Source organism: Clinocottus analis, unplaced genomic scaffold (assembly GCF_023055335.1).
Source record: "Clinocottus analis isolate CAN_PGR_092001 unplaced genomic scaffold, fCliAna1.0.p SCAF_70, whole genome shotgun sequence".
Taxonomy (NCBI): Eukaryota; Metazoa; Chordata; class Actinopteri; order Perciformes; family Cottidae; genus Clinocottus; species Clinocottus analis.
The window spans coordinates 107472-123644 of record NW_027176230.1 but is presented as its reverse complement, the minus strand read 5'-3'; the positions used below and the strand labels follow the sequence as shown (position 1 = coordinate 123644).

General features: G+C 46.3%; 2 protein-coding genes across 4 annotated transcripts in view; one reads left to right on the top strand and one right to left on the bottom strand.

Moving 5' to 3' along the window:
- The window catches only part of mprip (myosin phosphatase Rho interacting protein), a 45029-nt gene extending 36567 nt beyond the window's left edge, over window positions 1-8462 (bottom strand). For 2 of the 3 annotated variants that reach the window (XM_068566940.1, XM_068566939.1), the window contains exons 1-3: window positions 7533-8462; window positions 2775-2852; window positions 2465-2530 (exon numbers count right to left, since the gene is read on the bottom strand). In XM_068566940.1, the coding sequence (XP_068423041.1) occupies window positions 2465-2530; window positions 2775-2852; window positions 7533-7655 (267 nt within the window). In that variant the 5' untranslated portion in view covers window positions 7656-8462. The remainder of the gene's footprint in view (window positions 1-2464; window positions 2531-2774; window positions 2853-7532) is intronic. The other variant, XM_068566941.1, reaches the window with a different exon arrangement.
- A 633-nt stretch (window positions 8463-9095) lies between these two features.
- On the top strand, window positions 9096-15524 carry dhrs7cb (dehydrogenase/reductase (SDR family) member 7Cb). Its single transcript, XM_068566947.1, has 7 exons — window positions 9096-9689; window positions 11530-11686; window positions 12750-12862; window positions 13790-14000; window positions 14075-14167; window positions 14862-15041; window positions 15123-15524. Exons 2-7 carry the CDS (start codon window positions 11533-11535, stop codon window positions 15320-15322), a joined length of 951 nt encoding a protein of 316 aa, XP_068423048.1. The 5' UTR covers window positions 9096-9689; window positions 11530-11532; the 3' UTR covers window positions 15323-15524.
- Window positions 15525-16173: the final 649 nt, after the last annotated feature.

Here is a 16173-nt window from a genome sequence, read left to right as displayed (position 1 = left end):
GGAGCTTTATGTATGACATGAAGCTTTATGTATGACATGGAGCGTTGTGTATGACATGGAGCGTTGTGTATGACATGAAGCGTTGTGTATGACATGAAGCGTTGTGTATGACATGGAGCTTTATGTATGACATGGAGCTTTATGTATGACATGGAGCTTTATGTATGACATGGAGCGTTGTGTATGACATGGAGCGTTGTGTATGACATGAAGCGTTGTGTATGACATGAAGCGTTGTGTATGACATGGAGCTTTATGTATGACATGAAGCTTTATGTATGACATGGAGCTTTATGTATGACATGGAGCTTTATGTATGACATGGAGCTTTATGTATGACATGAAGCTTTATGTATGACATGGAGCTTTATGTATGACATGAAGCTTTATGTATGACATGGAGCGTTGTGTATGACATGGAGCGTTGTGTATGACATGAAGCGTTGTGTATGACATGAAGCGTTGTGTATGACATGGAGCTTTATGTATGACATGAAGCTTTATGTATGACATGAAGCTTTATGTATGACATGGAGCTTTATGTATGACATGGAGCTTTATGTATGACATGGAGCTTTATGTATGGCATGCAGCTTTATGTATGACATGGAGCTTTATGTATGGCATGCAGCTGAAGCATACCACCCGGTCCCTCACAACCTCCACTGGCTCCCTGTTAAGTACAGGATAGACTACAAACTGCTACTCATCACCTACAAAGCCCTAAGCAACCTGGCCCCCCCTACCTTGCTGACCTGCTCCCCCTCCACACCCCAACCCGTTGCCTCAAGTCCGCCGGTACAACCGCTCTAAAGACCATCAGGACCAGGTGGTGGATCTGGGGCGACAGGGCCTTCTCAGCTGCTGCACCCCCCTCTGGAACATCCTCCCCATCCACATTTGTCAGGCTCCACCCTCCCATCATTCAAACAAGCCATCAAAACACACCTCTTCCAACCTGCTTTCACCTGTTCACCTCTGCACCTGTCCTCCGCTCCACGCAGCCTCTTCTGTTTACTTCTCATTATTTCTTTATTACCTTACATATTTTGTTGTTTGTTTTTGTTTGCTCTTGTCTTCACGTTCGTGTTCTGTTGCGTCTGATATTGACTATTGTGTAAAGCGTCTTTGTGTACTATGACAAGTGCTATGTAAGTTGAAACTATTATTATTGTTATCCACTGAAGAGGGTGTGTTTCCTGTGAATCTGTCCACTGCGTAAAGGCCACATGAGAGGAATGGCTTAATGCAGTGTTTTTCAACCTCTTTTGAGTCACAGCACATTTTTGACAATAAAAAGATCCTGCGGCACACCAACAACCAAGAAGGTTACAGAACGTCTCACTCTAGCATAATACAGCATGCATGATGGGTACTTATTGCGCTACCTACGGGCATGGAAGAGCATTTCATCCCTAGGCCAGCCACTATACTGAAGGCTCAGACGCTCAACAGTGGAAAATTATTTGTGGCAACTAAATCATATTTTTAGGACTGATTAAGTGAAATTGGACATTTTCCCACGGCACGTCTGACGATCTCTCACGGCACGCTGGTTGAAGATCACTGGGTTAATGAATGGAAACCTCAAACCAGCCCTAAACAAGTCTGTCCTCCACTGGTGGCGTAAGCCATTGGGTCAACAATTATGAGCGTTTAAGTGTTCCTATCAGAGGTTTGGGTGAGTTTCAGAGCACAAAGCACTTTCCTGCCTGGTGGAGCACATGAAAAGACCAAAGCACAATGAGGTGGACGCTTTTGGAATCACTGTTACAATAAGAGGAAAACACACAAGCATGGGTGCCACTGGAAACACAGTACACAGTGGAAACTTGCACAAGTGCAACGTGAAGTTTCCTCCCATTGTCATCAGTGGCAACACGAAGAGATTCACCAAATCTCCAGAGGCAAAGTCAGGCTACTGCCTACTCATACAGGAATACACCTCTTCATGCTGGTAACAGTCTACAGGCCCATATGGAGTGATGTCAAACTCCTGCAGACCACAGGAAGTCAGCTTTATCTGACCGTGGTCATCCGATTTCCATGAAATGTACATGGTGTGGTGGGTTAATGCTATACAGCAACATGACATTAGTGTGTTCTTTAGCGCAACATGGTGGACCGCAGGACATTGTAAAAATGTGAAACGTGTTTGTTGCAACGCCACATACGACATGCTAGAAATAATGTCTAAGAGTCGAGTGAGCTGGCGTGCTGACGCGTGCAGTTTGTCATCGCTGGCAGCTTTAATTGTGTTTATTATCATTGGTGCCTGTCTCAATCTTTCAAGGGACATTGTGACTGAACTCACAATACAGCACAGCACTCTGACAGCCCAGAACAGAGCCACGAGACCCTCCTGCACAGTGAACATGCATTGGTGGCTCGAGCTGCTCTTCGCATCATGAAGCAGAAGGAGAGGAAGAAGAGAACTGACCAGCAGAGAAGATGTATTACTTACTGATTCATCAAGGGCAAAGCGCAGACAGCCATGTTCATACAGCACAAAGAATCTCCTCTGCCATTTCTGTCAAGAGAAAAACATACTATGAGGAACACCTGATATGTACCACAGTCTAGTCACAAAAGCACAGACACATTGCTGCTTCTCAACAGACACCTGAGCATTAGTGTTGAGCCTCACTGTCATTACTTCACAGGGGCTGTAGGGACTTATACACACACTTATATATATATACACACACACACACACACGCACACACACACACAGTATGGGCCTGACATATTATTGGTATGATGCATGCTCATACCCGGGATCTCTGCATAGGATTGTCAAAGTCCGTTCCCTCCGGGGCCAAGCACAGCCATCCTCCATATATAGGTTTAGCCTGGAACAGAGAGAGTAATCATTACATGTGGAGAGGAGCGGAGAGGAGCTTATGTTATATTAAGCATTGAACCTTTAACCAGGAAAATCCCATTGAGATTTACAATATCATTTGCAAGGATGTTCTGACCAAGATGGCAGTGTAAACGTTTCACAGAAGCATCACAGAAACACAGATATATGAATTATTATTTTAAATCACACAAAAGACATGGCATCAACCTCAGACTGATCCTACAGGCTACTCCACGCAGCCGCTTCAGCCGCGCTTTAGAAATGATCCGTACTAACTCGCCTGGAATATCACGTGAACTGGGCTGCAGCGCCACTATAAACAGGAAGTAGGTTGTGCTTGATACTTCCTCCACGACAAGTTTACATTTTTAAACTACGGTTACAAGGCTTTTCACATGCATTAAATTTAATGCGTGTGAACCTTCAAACTGAAGTTTCAAAGTGTTACTATTTTAGGAGTCGTGTAATTTCCTGTTTCCTGTTGTCTGTTCTCATGCTGCAACCTCTGCTGGTGGCTGAAGTCTCCGTCATACTGGAGAGCATTTATGCTTTTGTTCCTTTGCAGTTTCTATGTGAACTCCACAATAGCTTGGCAAAACAAAACAAAGCATTGATAAGAAAAGGAAAGTCCTCTTTCAAGCCACAAACTGTGACTTCAAACGTCTGCTCCGTAGGGCTGGTAACGCCGCTGGACAGACCACTCGCTAACCACACCACTCGCTAACCACACGCTAACCACACCGCTCACTAACCACACGCTAACCACACTGCTTGCTAGCGACACCGCTCGCTAACCACACGCTGACCACACCGCTTGCTAACCACTCGCTAACCACACCGCTCGCTAACTACTCGCTAACCACACCGCTCGCTAACCACTCGCTAACCACACCGCTCGCTAACCACACGCTAACCACACTGCTTGCTAGCGACACCGCTCGCTAACCACACGCTGACCACACCGCTTGCTAACCACTCGCTAACCACACCGCTCGCTAACTACTCGCTAACCACACCGCTCGCTAACCACTCGCTAACCACACCGCTCACTAACAACTCGCTAACTACTCGCTAACCACACCGCTCGCTAACCACTCGCTAACCAAACCGCTCACTAACCACTCACTAACCACTCCGCTCGCTAACCAAGCCACTAACCACTCCGCTCGCTAACCAACCCACTAACCACACCGCTCACTAACCACTCATAACCACACCGCTCGCTAACTGCCCACTACCCACACCGCTCGCTAACTGCCCACTAACCACTCCACTCGCTAACCACTCATTAACCACACCACTCGCTAACCACTCGCTAGCCAACCCACTAACCACACCGCTCGCTAACCAACCCACTAACCACACCGCTCGGTAACAACCCACTAACCACTCCGCTGGCTAACCACCCTCTAACCACTCCGCTCGCTAACCAACCCTCTAACCACACCGCTCGCTAACCAACCCACTAACCACTCCGCTCGGTAACAACCCACTAACCACTCCGCTGGCTAACCACCCACTAACCACTCCGCTCGCTAACCAACCCACTAACCCCTCCGCTCGCTAACCACCCACTAACCACTCCGCTCGCTAACCAACCCACTAACCCCTCCGCTCGTAGTGAGAAAGAATCCTCAGTGTCAGTAGGTTTTTCCTACATAAGATTACAGGATATTTATGTTACTTTCCCGAAGACATTCACTAATTGACAGTTGTCATGAATGTTAAAGATGGTTAAATTCAAGCTTGTTTATAAATGTGTACTTAATTTGTGCAAGATATAAAGATAGAAGATATAAATCAATTGAACTCCCTTTTGAATGTGATGGGATTTTGAGTAACACATTTATCCATTGACCAACTGAACAGCTGTTCACTGCCTGCTGGCCCACTGCAGTGAACATGTGCAGCGCTTCTGGTCAGTCTCTTCCTGTTATGTTCACCTTCACTCCCCTGGGTCCTAAGTCCCTCCATGTTCATCTTCTTATCCCCCTCGATGTACCAACGTACATTTATAACAAACTCCACACAGTAAAAGTTGTCTCTGTGCATCTTTGGTCTCTAGTTGTTCCTCCTGCATCACTCTTTTCTGTTTTTTAGTGTAGAGACCGAGTTTCTTCTTCTTGTGATAGTACCCAGCATGCAGTTCGGCGGTGTGATTTTATAAAATTATTAGTGTTCTAATTTGTTTATGTGTCACAAACTGTTGTGTTGTGGTGTTTAACCACAACACAGCAGTTTGTGACACATGAACACATGTACAAAAAGCATTTTGAGGGTTATTAATTGTTAAGAAGGTAAAAGCATGACACAGAAGACAAGTAGCTCCGCTGCGCCCTCGGCAGTGAACAATACACTTTACTGCCTGCCGAAGAGGGACAACAGTTGTTAAATATTATACATAAACTGATATATGCACAATTCCTCCTGTCTCACAAAACTCACCAACAGTCCAAAATAATAACAGTTACTGAAGGACAAAATATAATTGTGGTATTTTAATGCAGTCTTATACAAATGAGACAAAAACACATGAGAATGGCACGACTGTAAAACACGCTGGTTTGGGTAGTTAGCATCCCTGTTAGGCCAACCTAACAGGGATTAACTTAGGTTGTGGTTGTGCAGGTTGTGGTGATACAGGTTGTGGTTGTGCAGGTTGTGGTTGTGCAGGTTGTGGTGATACAGGTTGTGGTTGTGCAGGTTGTGGTTGTGCAGGTTGTGGTTGTGCAGGTTGTGGTGATACAGGTTGTGGTTGTGCAGGTTGTGGTGATACAGGTTGTGGTTGTGCAGGTTGTGGTGATACAGGTTGTGGTTGTGCAGGTTGTGGTTGTGCAGGTTGTGGTGATACAGGTTGTGGTTGTGCAGGTTGTGGTTGTGCAGGTTGTGGTTGTGCAGGCTTAATTGAGAATAACGGACGTGCCACTGCTTCATGAGACCAAGTCACGGCTTAACTAAGTCAAGATAACTAGAGACTTGTTGTGAAGCCCTCAGAGGGAGCATTCGTGTGAACAGTGGTCCTCAGACAACAGGCCCTTACAGAAACACTGTATGAGTCATGGGGTCTGTCTTTGAGTGGTGAAAACAAGCGCTGGAATGTACAAGTTAAAGCTATGCGTTGTTACGGTTGTGTCCTTATAACCTCACATGGTGGGATGGCGCAGCAGCCGCAAGGAAGCTCTACTCTGGTTTCACAGCCCACACTTCCTTTCTCTTCTTGTGTCCCAGTCCTTCAGCTTGATTGGGGAAATAAAAACTCTTTTTGGAGCACATTGACTGAAATAGAATGACGACCCTCCCCTCAGGACGCCCTTGTTCTAACAGTGTTTAACAAAGACTGTTAATAGAAGATACTGTGGTTCAGACTTTTGCTAACTTTTCCACAGGGACCATCTGTTTTAGGAATGCCTTCTCGGGCTCCAGCTCGGGTAGCCTTCTCAATCCAGGCTCGAATTCACTTCACCAGGTTTTAACAACATTACACAGCTTTACCGGAGCTTTCTGTTCACTGGGTTATTGAGTTTATCTCGTCTAAGTCAGTTTCTGTACTTGGGGAACACTTTGCAAAGCCTAACCCTTACCATGAGCTGTTGAGCAAGGCTCAGAAGTTTAACACTGTTTATGTGGCGTTACATAACACAGCTTTAGGCCGCTAATGGCCTGGTTCAAGGACCGTCCAGACAGAGCACTTGCAAAACCTGCTTGTGCAAATGAGCTGCCTGCTTACAGTTCGGATGGCTGACAAACTTGAGGCAGTTCCAACAGCCAACGGGTGACTGCTGATGCAAAGCTGATGGCATATCAATCTCAAAGGCCAGGACAATACGTGTCATCATCCTGTGGAAGCGCGTGTGGGCCAGGTCACAGGGAGATTAGAGGAAGTGATGTAACCTTAAGCGCTGTCCTGACACCGGAGGCCCTCAGTGTTAACCCGAAAACATACGCAATGCAGATAGCAACACACACTTCTGAAAAGCTAGTCTGTCCCCACACACTCGCAGAGGAAGGGAGGATGCTGACGTTTCCGTTTGGCTCAGTGCAGTGTTCAATGTCTGGGATCAATTACAGGATACAACAGAATAAACTAATGATCTGCGGGGCAGAAACAGGGACTCAGGACACACGCCCACAATACATCCCACACCGCTAAATGGAGCCACTCTTCCTCTTTACTCTACACAACTCTGTTCTTCATTTAAGTCCCAGCAGCTTCTACATAGTGGTCACTCAGCCAGAGGTGCACACTAACAACTCACAACTGGAGAGACACAACAGCTGCGGCTTACACACGCAATCACAGAGACAACCTGGCAGGCAAAGGTAGACATTGAAGTTAGAAGGAATCCACAGAAACTCACTTTCACCACCCTTGGCCAGCCAGATGAAAGTGAAGACACCCTAGAATATACTGCGACAACGGGCTGTCCGGTGCCTCCACGTTGTCATTACGACACACACATATGTGAAGCAAAGAAAACATACTACACATTTCAGAAAGGAGTTTTCACCAGACAACACGTCAGGCTGTACTTCACAAAGTGTGGCAGCAGCCACAGAGATTAACAATTCATATTTGAGTATGCAGGCAATTTAGGCACTTTTAAATATGAGAATATACATGTTCTTAAAGTGACTATTGTTGTTTCGAACAGGTAGCACTGCTTACCTGCGTCAAGTCCTGGTCCGTCAACAGATGCAGCTCTCGTGGTTTGAAGCAGTTCTGACATTTACTTTTGTTGAAGAAGTTCGCCTGGAATTTCCTACAGGGGTTTTCTTTGGCAGCAGACATGATCTTTCCCCTCCTTTGGACTCCGGGGTATCACCTCTGCAACGCGGGGATCAGCGTGCAGTAAATCCCGCTGCTCCTTCTAGTGCAACTTCCACAAAGCTCCCGCACGACGCATGTTCACCGGGACTGAATGGTTCGGGGTTGAGGTTCAAATCAAACGCTTCTTTTGTCTGTTTAGTTGTATCCAATGGCTGCTTTCCAATAAATAATGACCTGCCATGAAGCCAGCCTTCTCATCACTCATTCAGTGATCAGTGATGAAAGCGTTTCAGTCCATGGCCTGCGACCACAGAACGGAGGTGGCTAATATCCTGTTAGCTTGCCAGGTTTTTTTAATCAATAACGCGATGGCGTACGCCACAAAATCATAATTTGCACACAGTTATCGCAGCCGAGCTCCATCAAGTAACAACTGATTCCCATGTGAAGGACCCAGCCAAAAAGAAAGCTTGCATCCAGACAGCAGGCGACTCTCCAGGGCGCAGCAGTCAGCCCGTGCGAAGTTGTCCAGCGCTAAGCTAGCCAGGAGCTAACTCGCTAATGGGATCTTCTACAGGCTGGCGTCTTTAACAGGACTTTAAAAACAGAGACGGTCGGAAGATTCTGACGGTTTTCCCTCCGGTAGAGACGTCGCATGCATGGAAAGCCCCCTTGGCCAGTCACAGAGGGCAAAACGGGTATTTAGGGGTTGGTTCCATAACTAGCCTGGTTAGCATAGGTGTATTTTCATCATTCCCAGCGGAACGAAGGGGGAGCGGAGAGCCCGTACAAGCTCCTGGAATTCTACAGAGTCTCGCGATGACTGCTCACTGGCTCCGCCCACAACGAGAGCACGGGACGGGGCGTTTCATGACGCTCCCATTGTGGAACTAGAAAACCTGGTAAAAGTAAAGTCAGATAAACAATACGGACAGTCTGCCATTCACACATGCTCAGTAAGTATGGGAGTAAGTATGGGAGTCAGCTGCAGAGGCGGAAGAAGCAACACAGCGCAGCGAAACAGCGCCGCCTTTACAAGAAGCAGGTCGTAGAAGTATTCACAGCTGAACATGAAGTATTTTACAAGTAAAAGTAGATTAAGCACAACTGCATGCTTTTTAGAGCTACATAATTATATAGGTTGTGACATATAGGATATATATATATATATATATATATATATATATATATATATATATATATATATATATATATATATATATGTCCTTTTAACATATGTGTTAGGAGGAGCAAAATAAGCTCTGTTGTCTGTGCATATGGCAGTAAAAACATCTTTAATCTTGAATATGTCTTACATTAAAGAAGCATTTTTGATAACTATTTCATATTTTGTTAAGAAATATGACAATGCCAACATAATGATGTACTTTATATGTACAATCTGAATCTGCCTTACTATTCCAGAATAACGTAGTAAAAAGTACAATGTTGAAACTGTTTGCTTTTCACCTTATGTGTGAGTGAATGTGGTCCTGGAGACCACTCAGGAACGTCCATAGAAGAGGTACAGGTGCTTCACCTGCCAGGTGTTTATCTGTCGTCACTACTGGGAAACAGTCACAAGACGTTCTGGTGTGGGGTCCAGATCAAAATGAAGACAGAGTTTATAAATGGATAGTCCAAGCATTACACTGCTCCTCATGCACAGCATTTAGTTATTCTAGAAGAACCCAGACAAATACAATTAATAGTCAAGGATTTCTGCTTTCCATCTTTATTGATAAGAGAGTTGTAAAACATGACAAGAACAGCAGCAAGATTCACCTTCCCTCCTTTCCTTCATGCTGGCAACAAGGGGACATGCCTCAGATACCATGTGTATTCATGGCTCACTGAAGCGGAGGCTATTCTAAGCAGCAGCACTCACAGACACAGCAGCAGCACCCACAGACACAGCAGCAGCACCCACAGACACAGCAGCAGCACCCACAGACACAGCAGCAGCACCCACAGACACAGCAGCAGAGCGAATGGACCAGGACTCCTCACTTCACTGAAGCTAAACAACCACCTGAAGGATCAGCTCCCTGTGCTGTGAGTTAACCAGCAATAGCATGGATTACAGGTGTGTGTGTGTGTGTGTGTGTGTGTGTGTGTGTGTGTGTGTGTGTGTGTGTGTGTGTGTGTGTGTGTGTGTGTGTATATATATATATATATATATATATATATATATATATATATATATATATATATATATATATATATACACACACACACACACACACACACACACACACATACATACATACATAGAGGTGAACTGGGTCTCAGAAGGCATCATAAATACACGTTTATAAAAGGTTTATTTTAATGTATTTTTCCAAGTGAAGCAGGGCAAGTGAGGTCGTCCCATGCTTGTAGGCGTGAGCGTCTCAGTTGCCCCCCATGGGGTATCAGTGTCCTGGAGGTGACGTGGTGCATGCCATGCTGTGGTGGCAGCAGGACCAGAATATATTGAGCTCCTCTCCTCAAACTCATTTTACTACAATGTAAAATGAGTTTGAGGAGAATAGCTAAATATATATATATATATGTGTGTGTGTGTGTGTGTGTGTGTGTGTGTGTGTGTGTGTGTGTGTGTGTGTGTGTGTTTTCTTCACAAGGACACCAAATGCTGAATGGAGGAACAATAGTTTGTCACAGTCAAGGTGCACATGCTGCAGAGATCGGATGGTCTGCAAGTATACTCATGTTGAAAAGTACTAATGACTGTGGGCCAGAGTTCGAGATTTAAAAACACATTTACAGGATTCAGGATTCAGATCATTGAGATGTGTTCTGCATGTACTTTTGTTTTGTATTGACACTGTATTAGTTTACACCACCAATGAGCTCACCAGAACCTGATCCCAGCTGACCCATCACACACACTGCTGCTCCTCTAGTGCAGGCAGAACATGGCCTTCTGTGATGCTGTTGCACTGACCCTGTTCTCCTCTACAGAACATGGCCCTCTGTGATGCTGTTGCACTGACCCTGTTCTCCTCTACAGAACATGGCCTTCTGTGATGCTGTTGCACTGACCCTGTTCTCCTCTACAGAACATGGCCCTCTGTGATGCTGTTGCACTGACCCTGTTCTCCTCTACAGAACATGGCCCTCTGTGATGCTGTTGCACTGACCCTGTTCTCCTCTACAGAACATGGCCTTCTGTGATGCTGTTGCACTGACCCTGTTCTCCTCTACAGAACATGGCCTTCTGTGATGCTGTTGCACTGACCCTGTTCTCCTCTACAGAACATGGCCCTCTGTGATGCTGTTGCACTGACCCTGTTCTCCTCTACAGAACATGGCCCTCTGTGATGCTGTTGCACTGACCCTGTTCTCCTCTACAGAACATGGCCCTCTGTGATGCTGTTGCACTGACCCTGTTCTCCTCTACAGAACATGGCCTTCTGTGATGCTGTTGCACTGACCCTGTTCTCCTCTACAGAACATGGCCCTCTGTGATGCTGTTGCACTGACCCTGTTCTCCTCTACAGAACATGGCCCTCTGTGATGCTGTTGCACTGACCCTGTTCTCCTCTACAGAACATGGCCCTCTGTGATGCTGTTGCACTGACCCTGTTCTCCTCTACAGAACATGGCCCTCTGTGATGCTGTTGCACTGACCCTGTTCTCCTCTACAGAACATGGCCCTCTGTGATGCTGTTGCACTGACCCTGTTCTCCTCTACAGAACATGGCCCTCTGTGATGCTGTTGCACTGACCCTGTTCTCCTCTACAGAACATGGCCCTCTGTGATGCTGTTGCACTGACCCTGTTCTCCTCTACAGAACATGGCCCTCTGTGATGCTGTTGCACTGACCCTGTTCTCCTCTACAGAACATGGCCCTCTGTGATGCTGTTGCACTGACCCTGTTCTCCTCTACAGAACATGGCCCTGCCCTCTGTGATGCTGTTGCCCCTGCTGGTGGTGGTGGCGGCAGGGTTCTACTACATCTACAATGAAGTCATGCAGTTCATGTCCAAGTCCTCAGTGCGGAACAAAGTGGTAGTGATCACTGATGCTGTGTCCGGCGTGGGAACAGGTACATGTGCTGTTCACCTGTCTCGCCTTGTGGCGGTTTCCATCTTGGATGTGTGTCATTTGATGATTATTGTAGCCATGAACACAAAGAGTGCTCCCTTCAGCATGTGTTGCTCTGAACCGTGAGTTATGTAACACCTGTAATATTATGTAACACCTGTAATATTGAATCAGAATATGTCGAATACAGAAAGAGGAGTGTATATATGTATAATAATAATAATAATATCCCTATCCCATGCAGCTTGTTGCATACTGTGTCATCCTTAAAACCAGTTTACAAAGTGCTTTCACAGACAAAGTAAAAGCAAAAAAACAACAGAAAGCCAAACAATGAGGCAGCAAGACAACTGAGATGACTTCAACCTGACAGTGAAACCAGAAGAGAAGCGTTGGCCTCAGCATCGCGCTCTGTGACTGTTGCATCATGGTCCTGGACTCTAACTGTTAAACAGCTTGAATCTCTCTCGTGTGTATTTACTTCATTCTGTAGATATGAAAACACATTAAGGTGATTAATTTGATCAAAGAATGATTTTTGGAGGAAAATCCTGCATACCATTTGAAACACATAAAGGAATGCAGTATTGTGATTTGTATGCAGTTGATCCTGCTGCACTGTAGCAGGATGAAGAGTCAATCAGACTGTGAGACGATGAGAGTACAAAGCCTCAACCATCGCTCTTCCTCATAGAGGTGGAAACATTGTAACGAGGATCCAAGCAGAACGATGTCAAACGAGAGACACTTCCACGTCTCCATCAGCAGCTGGAGGCGTTTGCGTGGCGATGCGTTTGAGGTGAAGCAGGACTGTCTGCGGTCTTGGCTGGTTGCCTAGCAATGCCTATCACTTATGTACCATGCACTTCCTGCTCGGAAGCAGTCACTGTGACAACAAGCCAACAGGAAGTGCCTGCTGCCGCCCAAGAAGTGACACAGCCCCTCATGCTTGTGGTCTGTGCGTAAAGTTAATGCTTCATATTCAGCATAGACACACCCCAGTGGTATTAATGTTCTTATGGCTCCTCAAGTAAACAAATTAGTTGCTTTATCTTTGTGTTCAGAGTGCGCACATCTCTTCCACGAGGGCGGGGCCAGGCTGATCCTGTGTGGGAGCAGCTGGGACAAGCTGGAGTCTCTGTTCAGTGACCTGACTGATGACGCTGACCCCAGAGAGGTGAGGGGAGGAGTCACTGGAAACACCGTCAACACGCCACACGGACGAAAGCCCGCTCCCTGAACCCACTGCTCTCTCTAAAACAGCTGAGGAACCCGAGTTTCTCCAGGTCCCTCTCTCTAAAACAGCTGAGGAACCCGAGTTTCTCCAGGTCCCTCTCTCTAAAACAGCTGAGGAACCCGAGTTTCTCCAGGTCCCTCTCTCTAAAACAGCTGAGGAACCCGAGTTTCTCCAGGTCCCTCCTGTCAACGCTCTGTCTGTAGTCTGGACACGTTGCAGTCGGCCTCAGAGCCTCAGAGCCTCCACAGGAGAGACTGCAGGGCCGCGACATGTTCACAGCTTCAGGAGAGCCGTCCTGTTCCCATCAGCATGCTCTGCTCTGAGCCTCCCGCCTCTCGCTTCCGCCCTCTGTCAACACAATAGCAGGACATCCTGTCTGACTCACACTGTCTTCTACACACAGGACAGAGCACAGGTGTCCAAATGGAGGAAAAAGCATATCCATAATATAATTAGACTTAGCAAACATAAGGAGCTGGTGGGCCTTGATGTGTCATCCATGTTCCTGACTGCTGCTTCCCTCTCACTGACTGCAGCTCAGCTCTCTTTTCACTGCAGGTTATTACCACAATATGTCCAGAATACTGACGTTCTCCTCTCAGTCTCAGCAAGAAAACATAGCTCTCAAAATGTAGAACTATTCCTTTAAAGTGGAGTCATTTTGTGTTCGGGTGAAGTCGTGAACACATCTTGAAGTAACCTGAAGTGTTTTGTTCCAGCAGAAGTGACTTTGCATCCTGACTCCCTCGGTCCCGTCCAATGCTGTCCTTCTAACTGGTAGCATGTGTCGTGGCAGCAGCACACCACTCAGCTTGATGCTTGATGAACACAACACGTTAGCACACTAATACAGTCTTGTCTCGCTAGACGTTCGCCCCAAAGCTGGTGATACTGGACTTCAGCGACATGGACAGCATGGAGGACGTGGTGGCCGAGGTGCTGCAGTGCTACGGCTGCGTGGACGTGCTGCTGTGCAACAGCAGCGTGAAGCTGAAGGCGCCGGTGCAAAGCGTCTCCCTCCAGCTGGACAGACACGTCATGGACGTGAACTACTTCGGCCCCAGCACGCTGGCCAAAGGTACGCTGGACGCCTGCTCCTATTTCTCTGATGTTGTTTTTATTTAATGCTAATATGTCCAAATAATGTGGCAGGTGTTCTTCCAACAATGATCTCCAGAAGATCGGGGCACATGGTGCTGATCAACAGCATCCAGGGACGACTGGCGATCCCGTTCAGAAGTTCATGTGAGCTGCTCAACAATGTCCAGGCTCTGTCCCGTTTGTGATGCTGTTGAACTGTAGTGTTTTACTGACAGGTGTATCTATTATTTTGTCCATTCAACGCATATCAAAGAGGGTGGACTAAACAAGAGAAACAAGTCTCTGAGCTTAGCCTCACACCAGGTTTCATGTGAGCGTTCTCACTGTGCCGCAGCAGCATCACAGCACATGATGGTTCACAGAGGTTCACTGGACTCACCGTAAGAACTATGGAGAAAAACGGAAAGAGCAGTTGGTTAGCTTAAGCTCTGACACAAAACCGTCACAATTTAAAACAATATTTGATCAAAAATGAACTTGAGCGGACACTAACGAACCTTGTTCTCATATAAAACACTCCCGTAACCTTTTTATAAGTATTTCATGTCGTTATAGCAACTTTTCCTTTTCTCTCATTTCTTACTACCAACTTACAAGGGTTTGTACCTTCAAAATAAGAGCGCAACCGAAAATACACTGACAAAAACAAAACTTCAAAATAAAAGACATTAAAAAGGGAACACACTATTAAATACACTTAACACTCTCAGAGGTCCTTTACGTGTTATGTGAGGAATGACTTCTATACAACCATGTCATGTCTCGTGTGTGTGTGTGTGTGTGTGTCTGTGTGTGTGTGTGTGTGTGTGTGTGTGTGTGTGTGTGAGACACCTTTCAGATGCTGCATCAAAGCATGCGGCGCAGGCCTTCTTCGACTGCCTCCGGGCTGAAGTGAAGGATTATGGGATAGTTGTCAGCACCATCAGTCATACTTTTATCAACGCCTCTGAGCCGCTGCTTGTGGAAGGCCCCGCCCCTAAACCAAGCCCCGCCCCTAAGCCAAACCCCCTGGCTGCATGTGAGTAGAGCAGCCGGTGTGGAAGTGACGGCTCGAAGGATCGACTTCAGGTCTCGGAACCACTTTTCTTTGTGTCCTCAGTCATCAGCAGCCAGCTGACCCGTGGGGTGCGCCCGTCAGTCCTGGCCAATGAGATCATGCAAACGGTGAACAGGAAGAGGAAGGAGGTCGTGCTGGCCCACCCTCTCCCCAAGGTGGCCCTCTACCTGCGGCCCCTCCTCCCCTCCTTCCTCTTCGCGGTGCTGGCTGCTGGAGTGAAGGACTCGGCCCTGGAGGAGTAGACCCTGAAGAGAAGTGAAGAGTGTCAGGAGAAGGGAGCTATGTAGAGTACGGGCTTGGCACAAGGCTGCAAAGCAGGAAGCGGCCCCTCGGGGCCCGGGCCCTGTAGGGGTCCTGCTTCAGGTTCAGGCAACTAGTTTGTGTTGATTTAGTTGAGTTATAGTCCTTCAGACTTTCATGAAATAAAACCCTGTTTTCATAGTATTTGTGCTCTTCCACATGTTCTGTAAGGACGTCTCCAGATACTTTCCTGTATGAATTATGAGTTTTCTTTGTGAAAGGGAGTCTGACATTCCCACATTTCATGTATGGAAGCAGAACAGGCCATGAAGATTTGAATCATGCACGTAAGTGAATAACTCATTGTAAAATGTCCTCACTTCACCAATCTGAATGTGTATTGTAGAAAAAAAAGATAATCTGTATTTTTAGTACATTAATCAATGTCCATTATTTTCCATATAATCAGAAGGACAGATTTGACTGAACTATAGATCCAGTTCTCTATTTTAAACACTCAAGTGAAGCTATAGAATGATTTCAATGTCTGTCTCTGTATGTGCTCTAGGTGGCAGCAACACACAGTGTGTGTGTGTGTGTGTGTGTGTGTGTGTGTGTGTGTGTGTGTGTGTGTGTGTGTGTGTGTGTGTGTGTGTGTGTGTGTGTGTGTGTATATATATCGATCGATCGATCGATCGATCGATCGATAGATAGATGTCACAACCTATATAATTATGTAGCTCTAGAAAGCATGCAGTTGTGTTTAATCTACTTTTCCTTGTAAAATGATTTGCAAGTATTTCAGTATTGACACGCTGACTGAAGAGACTCAATCAATTGTTAATGTGAGACG